General features: G+C 40.8%; 1 protein-coding gene across 1 annotated transcript in view; it reads left to right on the plus strand.

The window, feature by feature from the left end:
- Positions 1 to 442: 442 nt before the first annotated feature.
- Positions 443 to 17,166, plus strand: part of CTNNBL1 (catenin beta like 1) — a 169,496-nt gene continuing 152,772 nt past the window's right edge. Inside the window, exon 1 of the mRNA XM_082669611.1 lies at positions 443 to 583. Within this exon, the coding sequence (XP_082525737.1) occupies positions 554 to 583 (30 nt within the window). The 5' untranslated portion in view covers positions 443 to 553. The remainder of the gene's footprint in view (positions 584 to 17,166) is intronic.

Genomic DNA, 17,166 nt, shown 5'->3' on the forward strand with positions numbered 1-17,166 from the left:
TTTACAATTACAGCACATTTTAATTCAGACTAGCCATAGCTCAAGCCCTCAGTAGCCACACGTGGTTAGTGGGTATAGTACTGGACAGTGCAGTTCAATGCCTCAGTTTCCTTATCTGCGAATTGAGGATAAAATGAGGGATAAAACTGCCTAGTCACTGAATGGATTATGAGAGCGCAAGGGAAACACCCTGCACGCCAGAGGCGCGCGATAAACCTTAGTTCCTTTCACCTTTTCTCTCACCGCACCGACCTCATCAAGTCTCCGCCCCCACCTCATCAAGTCTCCGCCCCCTTTCCCCGCCTCCTTCAGGCTCCGGGAGGAAGTAGTGCTGTCATCAAATGCAGCGCGCTTTACGGTAGTGTGGCCGTAAAGTCACACGTTTACCGCAGTGTGGCCGGCTCGCGCGACGCGAGCACTTTTAGCTCATTGGCTCTGCGGCCCCTGCTCAAGGCGCTTTACAGCCGTGTGGCTGGAGCCGCCCATGTGGGGACCGCGGTTTGGTCGTGAGTGCAGGGAATCAGAGTAGACGGTGTTGACTGAACCTGGAATCATGGACGTTGGCGAACTTCTGAGCTACCAGGTATGACGGACGAGGAGGGCTGGGGGGACCGTCCTCTCACCCGGGCAGGAGTCGCAGGACCAGAGTCCCTTCATCTCACTTTCTCCCACCTCAGCCCCGGGTCCCCTCACGTTTCCTGTCACCCGGGTCCTAGCCTCTGATTTCACGTAACTCCCTCGAATTTCTCCTAGGCTCTTTCAGTTTATTTCTTCCCAAGGCCCGGGCCCTTTCTCAACTAAAGGCTGGGCTCCTTCTCACCCTGCCCTGGGGCCTGGCTCACTTCAGCTATTCTGAAGGCCCCAAACTATCTTCACAACCATCCCCCTTAAACTCTCTTCTCCAGTTATTGAGTTGGTGGTCGTGGTGGGAGAGCACTGGCCCTTCTTGCATTTGAGCCCCAGCTTCTCTACTGACCGGCTCTGTGGCTTTGGGACAAGTCCTGTCGCCCTCTTCGAGCCTCAGCTTTTGTATGTATAAAGTGGAGACAGTGATAGCTACCTATTAGGTTTGTTTCAGGACTGTATCAGCCAATGGATGTGAAAGCTGATTTTAGTGTGGAAAGCCGGACCCATGTTAATTGCAGTTATTGACAGATGTTTGACATTCCAGCATGGGATGGGTACCTCGGAATCTTCTTCTTGTCCCACTTGCTCGGAGTACTTGTGGGGAAACAGTGGCCCAGAAGGTAGAAAGGACTTGTCCAAAGTCACTCAACAAGTAAGAGCTGGCATTAGAGATGAGATCTTTTGGCTCCCAGCTCAACGTTTTTCCCTCACCTTTGACTTCCTAAATGTTCAGTATGGTAGCCACTAGCCACATATGGCTATTGAACGCTTGAAATGGGACTAGTCTGAATTGAGAAGTACTCTAAGTGTCAAGTCACACTGGAATTTGAAGAATCAGTATTAAAAAAGTAAAATTTTTATATTGATTGCATGATCCTGTCGATTACTTTGACTATTGATCATAGTGATTAATTATATATTTCACCCATTACCCATATATTAATCATATATGGGTAATGGGTGAAATAAAATATATTCAAAATAAGTTTTACCTATTTCTGTTGACTTTTTAATGTAGCTGCTGGCCTTTTTGTGTCACTACTAAAGTTACATGTATAGCAGGCCTTGCATTTCCATTGGACAGCTCTGCAGTAGAGAATAATGGATTAAGAGCCATGAGTCTGAAGCCCTATGGCTTGGAATCTCTGTTTTGCTGCTAACTGGCTACTGTAACCTTGAGCAGAATACTTACCCTCTCTATGCCTCAGTTTTCTCATCTTGTAAATGGGGGCAAGAAAGTAGCTATCATATAAGTCTGTTTTGAAGCTGCTGTGAAATGTAAAGTGTTTAGCCCAATGCTTGTCAAAGAGTAAACGTTTGAAAAACGTTAGCAATTATATTCATGCAATTCCCTCAGCCGGTATACATAGAACTGACCTTGGAAACTAGACATCATGGGAAAGAACTTGTAAGCAATGGGAGGTATATAGCCAGGTGATTTCCTTTTTAAGACAGTAATAGGATGTGAAAGAAGAAAGGAAATAGGAGCGTTGTTAAATGAGTGGTTATATGCCTGTTTGGCCTACATATGAGCCCACTGACCCATAGAATATTAAAGCTAGAAGAGGTTCATTCATTTGCTCAACAAATATCTATTGAATATGTACTGCATCTACTGAGCATACAACATTGAACAAAACAGACAAGGTTCTTGCTTTTGTGGAACTTATAATCTGGTGGGGAAGTAACAAGATAAGAAAGTAAACAAATGAGAAATTCAGATCGTGGTAAGTGCTTTGAAGGATACACAGGGTATACGACAGAGCTGTGCTGTTTGGTGTGGTAGCCACTGGTCACATGTTACTCTTGAACACTTGAAATGTGGCTAGTTAGAATTGAGATCCGCTACACCTGTAAAATACACACTGGATTTTCAAGATTTAGTATGAAAAAAGTGACTGTAAAATATATTAATTTTTATATTGATTCCATGCTGAAATGATAATACTTAGGATATGTTGGCTTAAAGAAAATTATTAAAATTAATATCATCTTCTTAAAAACTTTTTAAATGTGGCTACTAGAAAATTTAAAGTTACATATGTGGCTTGTTTGTGGCCCCCAATATATTTTTATTGGACAGAGCTGCTAAAGCTAACCGCTGGGAGCAGGAGACAGGACCTATTATTTTAGATAATATGGTCTAGGAAGGACTTTGAGGAACGGACATTAAAGGACCGATGGTTGAGAAGGAGCCAATCGTGAAAAGCGCAGAATAATCGAGGCAGAGGGAATGAATAGCAGGTACACAGGCTGTGAGTTGTTAAAATAGAAGCTGGTGCAGCCTGTTAGAGGATCAGGAAGAGGACTGATGTAGCTGGAACTTGGTGAATGAGCAGGGGAATGATAAGCGATAAGGTTGGAGAAGTAGGCAGATGACAGACTATGTAGGCCTTCCTGTGGGCCACGATAAGGAATTTGAATTTTATTTTGAGAAATCTTACAGATAACCTCATTCAGCCCACATATTTATAAATGAAAAGTGAACTCCATTTCGGTAAGGGACGTCCCTGAGGTTGTGGGCCAAGGTAGTGACAAGAGTCGAAACCAGAATCCTGATCTTATTTCCAGCTCTGTTCATTCCCCACGTGCGCTACTCACGCACTTTTCTGTCTGTAAGATCAGTGCCCACTTTTCCTGTTCCTAAAAGATGGTACAGTCTAGAATCTAGTCCATAATAAATGCTCCCATCCTCTTGTAGAAAGTCATGAGGATTACCTGAGTTAATGGACGCAAAAGCTCTTTGAAAACTAACTTTTTATAGACGTGAAAGATGCATTGCATGCCTGCATCATTTCTCTAAATCCTTATAACAACGCTATGAAGAAGGTACTGTTTTAAATCCCTGTTGTACAGATGGGGGAACTGAGGTACCAAAAAGTGCCTGCCTCAGAGTTGGAGTTCCTAACCACTGTGCTGTGCTGAACTAAAGTGCTTTCAGATATGTTCTTACATTAATTCTCAGCATGCTCTTTGAGGTAGGTGGCATGCCTATTTTATAGAAAAGGAAACTCAAGCTAGAGAGGTCAGTTACCAGCCCAAGATGAAACAGCCAGTAAGGAGCAGAGCCAGAACTGGAACCAACCGAATACCCAAATCTAGTTTTCCAATTTTAAAAACTTTTAAAGTTGAAGTATGGTATATGTATAGAAGAATGCATAAATCTTAAGTGCTTTTGATTATACTTGTCATTTACAAAGTAGACTCGATATGACCACTGAAGTTCATTTCTCAGGGACAAAGGTGGTCTGATTTGAACATCCCCACCCCCGGAGTTTGATTCAGTAAGTCTCCCATGGGACCTTAGAATTTGCATTTCTAACAAGATTCCAGGTGATGCTTAAGCTGCTGGTCCAGGGACCACACTTTGAGACCCACCCCTGGTCTAGAATGATCTACATTCCTCTTAAAATCTTCTCTGAGACATTCACCTCCCTTCTCATGGCCATTAGTTCGCAGTATTTTGAGCTTAAGTTATACTTTGCCCCTGCCATCTCAGATATTGAGAGCAAATCACTTAATCTTTCTGGGCCTCAGTTTCCTTGTATGCCTAATGAGGGGATTAGGTAAGTTTCTCTGAGGTCCCTTCTAGCTTTAAAATTCTGTGATACTGATTATTTAGGCGAAGAGCTCCAGAGATTTCAAGGGATAAGAAAAGCTTGATGCAGAAGAATGAATTGGGGCTGAAAATCTGGGAGATTTGAGTTTTAATCCTACCTTTATCATTATTTATCTGGGTGATTCAGGATAAGTCACTTCCCTTCTCTGTACATCATTTTTTTAATCACTGTAAAATGAGGAGATTGAGTTATATGACTTTTGGTTCTTTCTTTTCCTAAAATTCAGAGACTAAGGTAAATAAAGAAAATATGTAATGCCAAAAATGTTTATTAAAAGTATTTGACGTTTTTTTGGATGCCTTCTAAATTTCACTTTTGGAGCAACTTGGTGGGAAGATTCCAATTTTCTGCTGAGATTGGTTCTTCTAGTAATAGAGTTAGGCAGCAAGTGCCTCAGTATATGCCTTATATCCTTGACATATGTTAACTATTCATTTGAAAAGACAGGAGAATTACAATGTGGACAGGTGGTGGTGGAAAAAGTCTTAAAGAGGAAACCAGTTATGTTCCCAATATGGAAATGTACTTTTTTGATGCCTTCGGGCTTAGACATCTCATCAAGAAGTGTGCCCAGCAGTTCCTTGGCTGAGAAGTTTCTGCTGCGTAGGCACGTATATGAACTCCAGGGCATTCTCATTAATACTGATTCCACAGATGTCTGGAAAAAGTTCTTTGAAGTTTTGCAATAAAGAATTCACATTTAGTGCAGTTTGGCTCATTGGGAATGACTTATTTTGTGACATGAGAAGTATTCTCTTTGAGGCAGATTGGGGTCAGGGACCCTTGGTTTTGGCAATATTGCAGACACCCACTCCTCTTGTCACCTATCAGTCAGTAATATAGCATTTCCTTGGATTGCAGGGGCTTATTGGAATCTATAATCTTTCTCCTTTTCCCTTCTTATTTCTTTCTTTTGAAGTAAAAAATTTTAATGACAATAATCTGACAGGAATAGTATTAAAGTATTCAAGAAAAGGGAAACTACTACCCTAATCCAATAAAATATTTTTATATTCCCACAGTCCTTATGTATTTTGCATGGCTATAACCATTGTATACACACTGTTTTGTGTTCTGTGCTTTAATTTAACATTGCCAGAAATATTTTGTGTTTCTACATAGTCTTCATGTTGTTTTTAATGTTTACATACTTTTTGCTCAAGTGACAGACCAACCATTTTTCCCTAAATTGCTCCTCTATAATCGAGTACTTAGGTGGTTTCCAGATTTTGTTCTTGGAGATAATATTGCAGTGAACTTCTTTATTCATGTGGCATTTTTCCCCTCACATCTGTCGTTAGTAATTGTCACGTGCCATCATCTCCTGTGCGAAGTATTGCATGGGCTAAAATGATTAAGATATGGTCTTGGACCTTAAAGAATTCATAGTTAAGGAGCGAGACAGACCTTTCAACAACTAACTGTATGAATAAAGTATTATGGGAGTACAATGGAAGGAACGATTGGATGTGCCTGGAGAGGGGATGTATTGCTGGGAATGGATTTGGTTTGGTCATTGAGGAAAAGGAGATGACATTGGAATCTCAGCCCTGATGAATGAATAGAAATTCTGTGGGTACTGAAGGAGGCTGAGGAGAGTCATTCTTGACTAGGATTAGTGACAGCAAAAGCATGGGAGTGAAATGTTCAGAGCATTGAGCGAATGGAGCGGAGTGGCAGGAGATGATGGGGTTGCCTCCGCTGCAGGTATGTCAGGCAATACACAGTGCTCATGTGGAAGTAATCCTTTATCAGTTTACAGTGCTAACAATAGTGTGTGTTCCAATTTTACTGCAATCTCGATACTACAAGTTGTCATAATTTAATTTTTTCTCATTAATATAGTAGGTATATAAAGTGTTAGTTCATTTGCTTTAATAAACATTTTTCCCTTGCATGTGTTTATTGTTTGTACTTCTTATTATCTGCTTTTTTTTCTTAGGGTTGTGTTGTAGCTTATAACTGAGCTTTTCTGTTCTGTTTTTTTGTCGATGGTGTGTGTATAAGAAACATTATTGGAAGCCTGGACACTTGTGCTCAAATATATCTTTCATTCTTTGGTAGCCCCATTTTACCTCTAACTCTGCGAATATTGTCATAATCATGATGTCACTTTACAGCATCATGAAATAGGCTCTTTTGGCATGACAGTTTAGACTAGTGCTTTCTGAAGTTACTTATTGTTAGTGGGACTATAAGTAACAAATAAATTGCTATTCTTATTGATATTCCCACTTCAGGGTGTTTTCTGTTTCATCTTCTGAGTGACATTTTTTCTTAAGTTCACTTCCTCCCTTTGCAACCTTATCTTCTCTTTTTCCCGTGATGAGTTCTTTTCATACTCGCAAAATACATTGTATTTATGTGCCCCCTTGCACCCTAGGCAGTGAACTGAGAGGCAGGGACCAGCACCTAGAGAGTGTCTCTCTGCTAGTTGATGCCTAATAAATCATTGTTTAATGATTGAGCGAATGAACCAGTATGTGCCTTCAAATATGCTCTTTTGGAAAGCTTTTGTTCTAATATCTTGTCTGCTTGCTGGCTTGTATCTCTTTGCTTTCATGTTAGACTTCAAGAAAGTTGGATTCAAATCCGTTACCTCAGTTACTGAATTGTCCTCCCCTGTGCTGTACAGAGGACCTTGTTGTGTATCTATTTTATATATAATAGTTTGTATCTGCTAATCCCAAACTTCTTATTTATCCCTTCCCGACACCCTTTCCCCTTTGGTAACCATAAATTTGTTTTCTATGTCTGTGAGGCTGTTTCTGTTTTGTAAATAAGTTCATTTGTATCATATTTTATATTCTACATATAAGTGATAGCATATAGTATTGTCTTTGATTTACTTCACTTAGTATGATAACCTCTAGAGCCTCATTTTTTTTTTTTTAACATCTTTCTTGGAGTATAATTGCTTTACAATGGTGTGTTAGTTTCTGCTTTATAACAAAGTGAATCAGCTATACATATACATATATCCCCACATCTCCTCCTTCTTGCGTCTCCCTCCCACCCTTCCTGTCCCACCCCTCTAGGTGGTCACAAAGCACCGAGCTGATCTCCCTGTGCTATGCGGCGGCTTCCCACTAGCTATCTATGTTACATTTGGTAGTGTATATATGTCCGTGCCACTCTCTCACTTCGTCCCAGCTTACCCTTCCCCCTCCCTGTGTCCTCAAATCCATTCTCTTCGTCTGCGTCTTTATTCTTGTCCTGCCCCTAGGTTCTTCAGAACCTTTTTTTTTTTTTTAGATTCCATATATATGTGTTAGCATACAGTATTTGTTTTTCTCTTTCTGACTTACTTCACTCTGCATGACAGTCTCTAGGTCCATCCACCTCACTACAAATAACTCAATTTCGTTTCTTTTTATGGCTGAGTAATATTCCATTGTATATACGTGCCACATCTTCTTTACCCATTCATCTGTCAGTGGACACATAGGTTGCTTCCATGTCCTGACTATTGTAAATAGAACTGCAATGAACATTGTGGTACATGACTCTTTTTAAATTATGGTTTTCTCAGGGTATATGCCCAGTAGTGGGATTGCTGGGTCATATTGTAGTTCTATTTTTAGTTTTGTTTTTTTTTTTTTTTGCGGTACGCAGGCCTCTAACTTTTGTGGCCTCTCCCGTTGCGGAGCACAGGCTCCGGACACGCAGGCTCAGTGGCCATGGCTCACAGGCCTAGCTGCTCCGCAGCAGGTGGGATCTTCCTCGACCGGGGCACGAACCCGTGTCCCCTGCATCGGCAGGCAGACTCTCAACCACCACTGCACCACCAGGGAAGCCCTATTTTTAGTTTTTTAAGGAACCTCCATACTGTTCTCCATAGTGGCTGTATCAACTTACATTCCCACCAACAGTGCAAGAGGGTTCCCTTTTCTCCACACCCTCTCCAGCATTTGTTGTTTGTAGATTTTTTGATAATGGCCATTCTGACTAGTGTGAGGTGATACCTCATTGTAGTTTTGATTTGCATTTCTCTAATGATTAGTGATGTTGAGCATCCTTTCATGTGTTTGTTTAGAGCCTCTTCACTAGAATTTTATTCTATAACCTGGTTCCTCATCTTAGAGGAATCATCCATTCTTTTGTCTTTCAGCATCTTTATGTAAACTCTTAGCTCACTAGTCCTGATTTAGGTTTCATGTGACTACTGAACATTCTGACCGTATGCTCTGGTATAATTCTCTGCATCTCTCCACCCGCCCCCTTATCACCTACCCCCAATTCTGCTTTTTAGTCAAGGGTGTAGCTGTCCAGCAGACTTGAAAAAAGCCCTGGAGCTAGTTCTCAAAGATGAAGGGGCTTAAAGTTGAAAGGCAAAGTTCTTTTCCTCATGGAAAATACAAACTCTTGAGCAAAGGGCTAGCTCTTTTCTCAGGAGTCAGGAGGGTGTTAGGATCTGAAAATGCATAAGTCACAGTTCTTGCTCTCATGGAGCTTACAGTCTAAGGGGGAGCATCCCACAGATTTGAGAATTGATAATCCAGTACACAGTGCCATTGCATGAGCAAGATGTGGTGGCATAGAGGCAGGAGCAGCCCTGCCGTTGGGAACTTGGGAAGGCTTTGCAGGGGAATTGTTGCTTCTTCAGGAGCCTTTTCTCCATCCCTTCTTTTCTATTTCAGTTGCCACCATCTTCGTTTAGACTCTTGGGACTTTGTCAAATAATTAGCTTTCTAGTTGGTCTTCATTTTGGCACAATGAATGTGGGTTTATTTCCTCTGTGTGCCAACAGGACACCCTTCTCTGGTCTAGACTCCAGTCCTACCTATTTCAGCTTCCTTGGAGATAGGTCTTATTGAGATGCCTAATTTTGGAGGTGAATTTCAGGAAGACAGCCATACCTTTCTTCAGTCTCTCACTAGGTGTCACTGTTTAAATTGGGGGGTTGCATTTATAAGACCCCAACAGAGAAGTTTTCACATGTATAAATGACTACATTGGAGAATGTGGATGGTTCAAGATAGCTTGTTAGCACTGTTGGAGAAAATAATTCAAAATACATGCCCCTCTGAGTGTGCCCATTTTAGACGTCTTTTAATGTTTAGTGTAGTGGACGAACAATAACTCTGGGTCAGGCAGACTGCTGCCTGTGTTTGAATCCCACCTCTGCTACTTGGTAGCTATGTGACCTTGGGTCACTTAATTAAACTCTTTAAGCCTCAGGCCTTCATCTTTAAAATGCAGATTATATAATAGTGTCTGTCTCTGCCCCACCATCTTTTAAAAAATCTCCACTTTACCATCTTTTTTTTAAAGATACAGGATTAAATGAGACAGTGTGGGTAGTGCTAAGTAGTATAGTGCCTGACACATGGTAAGTGCCCAGTACATGCTAGCTGTCAATTTTTACTATTGATATAATTATAAAAACACATATGGTATAGCAAAAGGAAAAAATATTTTTCTCGAATTCTGCAAAGCTGCCTTAGTATTCCCAAGGTCACTGGTGTCTTGGAGATTAAGGTTTAGAATGCTGTAAAAGGAAATGAGAACAGTTTGTCACGCACACATTCCGCAGTATAGAACTGTTCTCAGTAGATTAAAGTATAACCGTATTCTACCACAGTTAGCAGACATTGATATCAAGGATTATGTCATCAACACAGTAATTCTTTTCCCCAGGTCGCTTTAATATTACTAAGATATCTCAGTTTTCCTCTTTTCTAGTGCCAGGAATCTCATTTACAAATTACTCCTTTCTTTTTCTTTTTTTCCTTTAATGTTCCTGAAGGAAGTGATTGGTTTTGGTCTGAGTCTTGTATAGCTGTAGGGAAAATGGAATTAGGAGAAAGTATAGCAGGAATACTCTTAGCTTCTCCAGGGCCAGCCATCTGATTCTAGTATTTCAGCTGAATAGTTCAAGAACATTTTCTTTTCCACAGAGTTCCAAGAGTGAGTGATCTGAAAGTGTGTTGGCCTAAACTTTGGAACCCCAGCTCCACTGTGGGTTGGTGAACAAACTAGATTGCCTTCATCCTGAGTTCAGTGAAAGATCTAGTGAGACTACCACAGTGCATTTTCATCTCTTAACTCATTTTAGATGATCAGTTTCCTGTAAGCAGATTGTCTACTTTGGCTCCTTAGACTTCCCTTCAACTACCCAGCAGTGTCCAAAGTCAGTGACTGAACTGAGAAGGATTTGAAGTCAAGCACAGAGTATTATGATGCTTCTCTCTGACTGTGTCTGACTATATTCCAAAGGCAGGTATGATCAGTTATTGAACACTTTGGCATTATTCATGTGCTTATTCTGTTAGTACATAAAATTGAGGATTAATTACATTTTTATTTGACCCCCCCCAGTTAAGAGTAACTAAGTTTAAAATTACTTTTGGAATCTTTAATAGACTTAACCATTAATAGTACATCAGTTCTCTGCTGGTGTTTTGTATGTTTCTAGGGCATTGTGACACATGCTCACCGTCAGGCTGTGAGCCAGTCCAGATTTTCAAGGGCTAGTAAACTTCATTCAGATTAGTAATCCATATCGAGCCTTTCATTTTTAAATTATTCAACAAATTTATTAAATGCCTACTAAATGCAGGATGTTATACTAGGCATCAGGAATAGAGTGATACACAAGACAGTTGCTGTCCCTTGTCTTTATAGAACTTATACCCAGGGAGGCAAGACAGAAAATATATAAGAAAAACAAATACAAATAAATAAGAACACCTAAACTGGCAAACAAATAGTACTAGAGAAACAAAAACAAGATATTTTAAACAGAAATATGAAGGGAAAAATGGGCTGATGTAATTGAATGATTGGGGATCATCAGAAGGTTCCAGAAGGCCTCTCTGAGGAGGTAACATTTGAGCTGAGAATGAATAATGAGAAGGATCCAGCCACATGAAGAGCTTGGGAACAGCAATGTAAGCCAAGGGGAAAACCACTACAAAAGTCCTAAGGTGGGACCAAGCTTGTCATGTTTGAGGCAGTATGGCATAGAGCATGACGAGTGAGGCAGGGACAGAGATAAGGACGGAGAGGTCTGCTGTGGGGAGGATGGGAAGCCCTAAAATGTTTAGATGTTATTGTTGGTACATTGGGAAACCATTAGGGGTTTTAAGCTGTGGACTGACACAGTTTGGTTAAGTTTTAAAAGATCACTGCCTCTGCCAAATGGAGAATAGATTGTAGGGGAGCAAATCTGGCCAGCTTAGTCGTTCAAAGGGGATAGAACTCACCTTTGTGCTGTGGAGGGCCACAGCTGAAGCTGTGCTCTCCCTAGAATAATTGCTTTCCCGCCTAGGTTGTTTTCAGAATTTCCCAGTTCTAAACATTTAATCTGGGTTCTGGCTTAATCAAGAAGCAACACTCTCCTAGTGCCAGGCTTGGCACAGAAAATGTGGGCTTGGTGCCTTTTGTTGAGCACCCTGGCCTGGAGAGAATGAAGAAAGCAGCCTCTGGTGGACCTGAGGACAGTGCAGCTGACCCTCAGCACCTGGTAACTTGTAGGAAGCTTTGGAATCCATAAACTTCATGTGCTTCTGCAAAACAGTTGCAGATGGTCTGGACTGATGATTAAATATCACCACTGTTTTGCCCAGATCTGCTGTGGCCATCCTCTCTATGTCTGGTTTTACATTACAGTGGGTAGGTAATTAAAGGGGCATAGTCATTTCTGGTTACTTCCAGGACATCTTTTTTAGTTGGCTTGGGGGGAATTTCAGTTTCTGCCAGTTGTATAAGTGACTGCAGTGAGCAGTGCCTGTGAATGGCTACTTGTTGTTTTCAAAATTAAAAAAAAAAAATTAAAAAGAACTCTCTCTAATGAAGGGGAATAATTGCCTGCCTTTGCTGTCTGCTGATTCTCCAGTGGGAGTTCTGCCATCAGACTTGTCAGAGTTAGTTGGTAGGGACTTTTTTTTCCTGAGTTAGCACATAGAGATCTGAAAGGGCAGAAATTAACACAAATTAGCAATGGTACAAGCATATCTGCAGAGGAACAGATTTCCTTCTGACCAGAGGTGCCGTTGCTGGGCACCACCTAATTTTCTGTGCATCTCTTACCACTGATGAGAGGAGGATGACAGGACTTCTCAGCAAATAAAAAGAATTACTTAAGCACCACTTGAGTTGGGCAGTTTTTACAAGACTTGAGAGTTTCAAAGGCCCTCAGTCTGCTTAGCCTGCGAATGTAGTCACTGAATATTATCTCCCTGACTTCTCACTGGGAGATCCTTACACCTCATTCAGCATAGTGAACTTGGAGAGACAGAAATTCTGATTCTTGTACCTCATTTTTTTCTTTTTCCAAAGATTTCTTCTTCCATCCCCACAGAACTTATAAGGACACAGAAGGCCCAGTGGCGGAAAAAGAGATGGCATTTGCCTTCTGGCTGACATGACTTGGGCTAGTGGTTGGTGGGGATTCCATAATGAAGATTGCAAATCACTTTCCATATTCCTGGAGCCTGTCCCATAATTAGAGGATTAAACATTTTGTTTAAATTAGTAATTTTCCCTCTACTTTTCTGTGTGCTTCAAACCACCATTAGAGCAAGATGGAGACTGGTTGACAGTCTGATATTGGGCTCCACATTCTAGTTGTGCTGAGGTTGAGGAAGTCTTATTTTAATTAAAGAAAGCAATTTTTAGCCATGGTTCATCTTGTGTGAGGCAGAGGCACTTTGATTGCTGAGTTCAGTGAGTATAGCTTTTTTTCAGGAGCATGACACCAAGCCTAACAGGATAATATCAGGAGGTAAGTATGCAGCTGGGCTTGAAGTATTGCCTCTGCATTAATGGCAGATATGCCTTCAATTGACAGATTATCTTTGCGTTTGTGGGAGAAGGGGTTACTTATAGGTTTAGTATGTTCCTGATTTGCAGTGAATGAAAAACACCTCAAAGAGGAGCTTGTAGGAATTGTCATACTTTTAATGAGATAAAAGAATATGTGTTTTCTCCTCCCTATGTCACCAAGCCAAAAGAACAAAACAGAAGGCTGGGAACTACCAGGTACTGAAGCCTACTGAGAGCCAGACATTGTGCTATTTGATTTGATATGTTATTCTGTCTCACCCAAAAGGCAACCCTGGGAAGTCAGTATTCTTATTCCCATTGTGTAGGTGAGGAAAGTTAGTTCACAGAGGTTTAGTGACTTGCCCAAAGACACTCAAGAAGTAGGTGGTAGAATCTTTTTCCTAATAGAGGGCTCCAGTGGATGAAGGTAGCTTAAAAAAAGAAACACGCTAGAGAGTAGAATGCAGCAGAATGCTACCATCACCCTACCTTGTACTTGCCTCCTGTCTACCATATATATCATTCTTGTCCAGTAGAACACCGTGCCCTGGTTATCAAATCCAGGGAAGCAGAACACCGTGCATCAGTTACCAATCCCAGGGGAGCACTTCAAACACTGTCCATTGCATCTTGGTATTGAAGTTGCCAAGGAAAACACAACACAGTCAAGCACGGGATGGAACAATGCTTCACTCACATAGAGAAGAGACAGAGCAAGATCAGCACCAGTAGTGTACTCAGTCCCTTGTGGCTAGCAGGGCCCTCCCCCTTCCAATGCTGGACAGTTAGCCTATGTGCACCCCTCTTTCTTGCAGCAGCAGGAGGACCCAGACCTGAAAGCTAGTGGCATGACTAAGGGCCATTGACATACATGCTTAAGCAGAACAAAGGAACACTTGCTGAGCCTGAAACAGGGAAAGATATTCCTATACAAAGTGATAAACCAGGCATAGGCTGTATGGGCTCCTTATCTCTTGTACAGAAGTATTGAGGCCCAAGGCCCGTTTTTATGTGACTGAGTGGGGTTTGAAATACTGCATGCATGAGACTGCCTTTCCCAACAATTTTGTATTGGAATTATTTGATTACATATCTTTCTTCCCATTGGACTTTGAGTTCCTCTAGGGCAGTGACCAGCTCAGTACCTGCTGTAAATACTCAATGAATGTCTCTTGACTGAAGAAAGGAAGGAACAAGGGATGAATGAATGAAGCAGTGAATCAATGATTAGGTGGCTGAATTTGGGTTTCTTCCAGGTATCTTTTTATGTTAACTCTTAGCACCTCCACAGTTGTCTTCTCTTTCTTGTCTCTTACATCTTGATGGAGAGGAGATTAAGCTGTGTTTGTGAATGATAGTGGCCCTAGTCATAGGAGACAGTGGGTTGGGTGAAACTTGTCTTAAATAGCAGTTGATGATCTTGATAAAAGTCCGATTCCAGTACTTTAATAACCCAAGAGTTGACTGGAGTTGTTTTAAAGACCAGAGCTGTCTCTGACTCCAAAACAAGAGATTAATCATTTATTAGCCAGATTTATACTAACTCTATTGTGAGACATAATTGCTGTTTTCTCTTTACCCAACCTTATAGGCAAAAGATAAAACTAACAAGGTTAGTTTTTATTTCATGTTGGTTATATCTGGCACACGCATTTCCATTTGATTTTTTTTCTTAAACATTTATTAAGTACTTTTTCTGGGTTAGGCACTTCCTCGCTGTGAGAGCTTTTTCCAAGGATGATCTCAGTGTGTGGTGATTTGACCAAGGTCACACACTGGTAACAACAAAGTTAAGTGTCTGACCACTAAAATCCATTTTCTCCTCCCTGCACCATGCTCCCCTATAAATGGGACTACTTTACCATCATTTCTTATGTACATTATGTTTTGTACAGGCCTGGGACACATATGGGTTTCTAAAACAGAAAGTGGTAGAGCTGCTAAAAGTACACTTAGGTTTAAGTAGCCTTGGGAAACAGATTAGTAGTAAGCACAGAAACCAGTTAAGGTGGGGTGATTTCCCAATCACATGGTCGTATGGTGCCCTGGTAAGAGCAAGAGCTTTGGGCTTAGATGGACTATTTGAGTCCTGTCTCCACTATTTTCTAGCTCTTTGACCTTAGGCAGTTCGCTAAGCAAGCCACTACCTGAGCCTTGGTTTCCTCACTTGAAGAAACAGGGAATGGTATTACCTACCTGGCAGAGTTGTGTGAGGATTGAAAAGATAATGAAATGTTAATTTCCAGGTATATAATAAGCACACAGTTAATGGTCATTGTTATAAAGCTTGGATAATCGCTTGGTGAGGAAGCCGTAGGAAGAATTCTTCATGGTTTCTTTAAATCCTGCGATTCTCTGACCTCAGTGCCTCCTGAGAAGCTCTTTGTAAGATTTATATCTGACTTTGCCTATTGAGGCCCATCCTGGCTTATTTATGCAGCTTTGTTTAAAAGAGGTGACCGAATTCCCTTGTGTACAGGGTTTTCAGCCAGTGACTCTCTGATATTTAATATGTTTACCTGAATTCTCAAGTTTCTAAGTAATTTCAGTCTGAGACAAGTGAGTAGGATTCATGTCAGGCTGCTTTAACACAGGTGTTATAAACAAGATTAAGAGGTTGTTGAAAAGATACTGGTGGAGCTCTGGGGCTAGCTTTCTAGAATCATTCTAAATTGACAGCTAATGGGTAGTTTGCCTTGATGGCTCTCTCGAGTTGGTTGTAACCAACTAGAGATTCACCCACAGAGGAAACATGCTTATGAAAATTCACTTTGCTTTCCTTTATAAAAAAAAAGGAAAGGTATTATAACATGTAATGATGTCTTTGCATGATGCAAAAAAAAAAAGTTGTCTTTACACTGTTTTAAGGTAATTTTTTTAAAGGCAGTCAATTCTTAAGTTTTTTTGATGCCAAAAGCCTACCAAGCTTCAAAGAAAACTTTAAAAAGGAAAGAGATGGTTCAAAACAATTATTTTATTCTACTATTTATTTAATTTGTTTCTGTATAAGACACTTACTTAATTATCTTAACCCTAGGTAGAGTTTCTTCCCACCCAGCGAGGTGTGTGTTTTGGCTTATCTGGTCTATTAGATGCTATTGCTAGGAAATTGAGTACCCTAAAATGTTCTTGGAGTGAGCAGTTATTAGTTTGAAATCACTTTGAAGTCAATTTTATAGCCTTCCTGAGAGAGCTGCGGTGGAGATAGAGCTTGTAGAGGGGATTCGTAGCGGGGCAAGAGGCTACCCAGGCTACCAAAGAATTCCTTTTGATCATATTCCACATGGCCAGGTGGTCAGGGTGCCTTCTGTTTTCTGGGCGGAGGAAATATTTCTGACTCTAAGAATAATTCATTTACCATCCTTGTCTTTATTGGGAACAGAGGTATTTTGCTAACTCTAGTGGTTTGTAAAGCTTCTAGAAATAGTAAAACCTTTGGATTGAGGAAAATAAAATGCATCTTAGAAGAAAACAGACATGAAGCCATCTCTTTTCATTGTTTTTGATGGACTCATCAACAGGCATGTACAGATGCCATAACACTAGATACTTCATTCAAGCCGAGAGAGATAGGTAAGTCGGCGCTCTAGTGCTGGAAATTGTGTTGTAAAATCGTGCTACATTTTCAGACTTTAAAGTATTACCCATAATGTTGAAAAATACTCTTTTTAACAAGATACTCAGGGTAAAGTTTCATGTGAGTTCTGTCTTCCTTGAAATAAATGTGGCAGCTATTATGTAACAGACTTACGTGGATAAGTTGTAAGCTTTAAAAGGAATAATGGTAATAGCTGATGTCCTAGGCTCTAGAGATCAAAACCATGTTGGAACCCTTAAGGAATTAATAAGCAACTGTGAAAGACCTAGATTTTGTAAATAAATAACATGACTCGTTTCTCACGTATGATCTGGTTCTCACTCATTTATTCCCAGGCCATTCAGCATGCTCTGAATATTCCGCCCCTTCCCATTTTCTCAAAATATCTCCACTTTTTTCTTTCCTGTCTGTCTTCTTGCTAGTATACACTGCCCTGCCTCCCCACCACAATCACTCCTGCTGTTTGAAAGAGGAATGCAGTTTTGAGTCTTGGCAATGACCTTAGAGGCAACTTATAGAAAAAGTAGTTAAAGATTTTCTTCCCCACTTTAG

Source organism: Grampus griseus (assembly GCF_964374135.1).
Source record: "Grampus griseus genome assembly, chromosome: 14".
Classification (NCBI taxonomy): domain Eukaryota; kingdom Metazoa; phylum Chordata; class Mammalia; order Artiodactyla; family Delphinidae; genus Grampus; species Grampus griseus.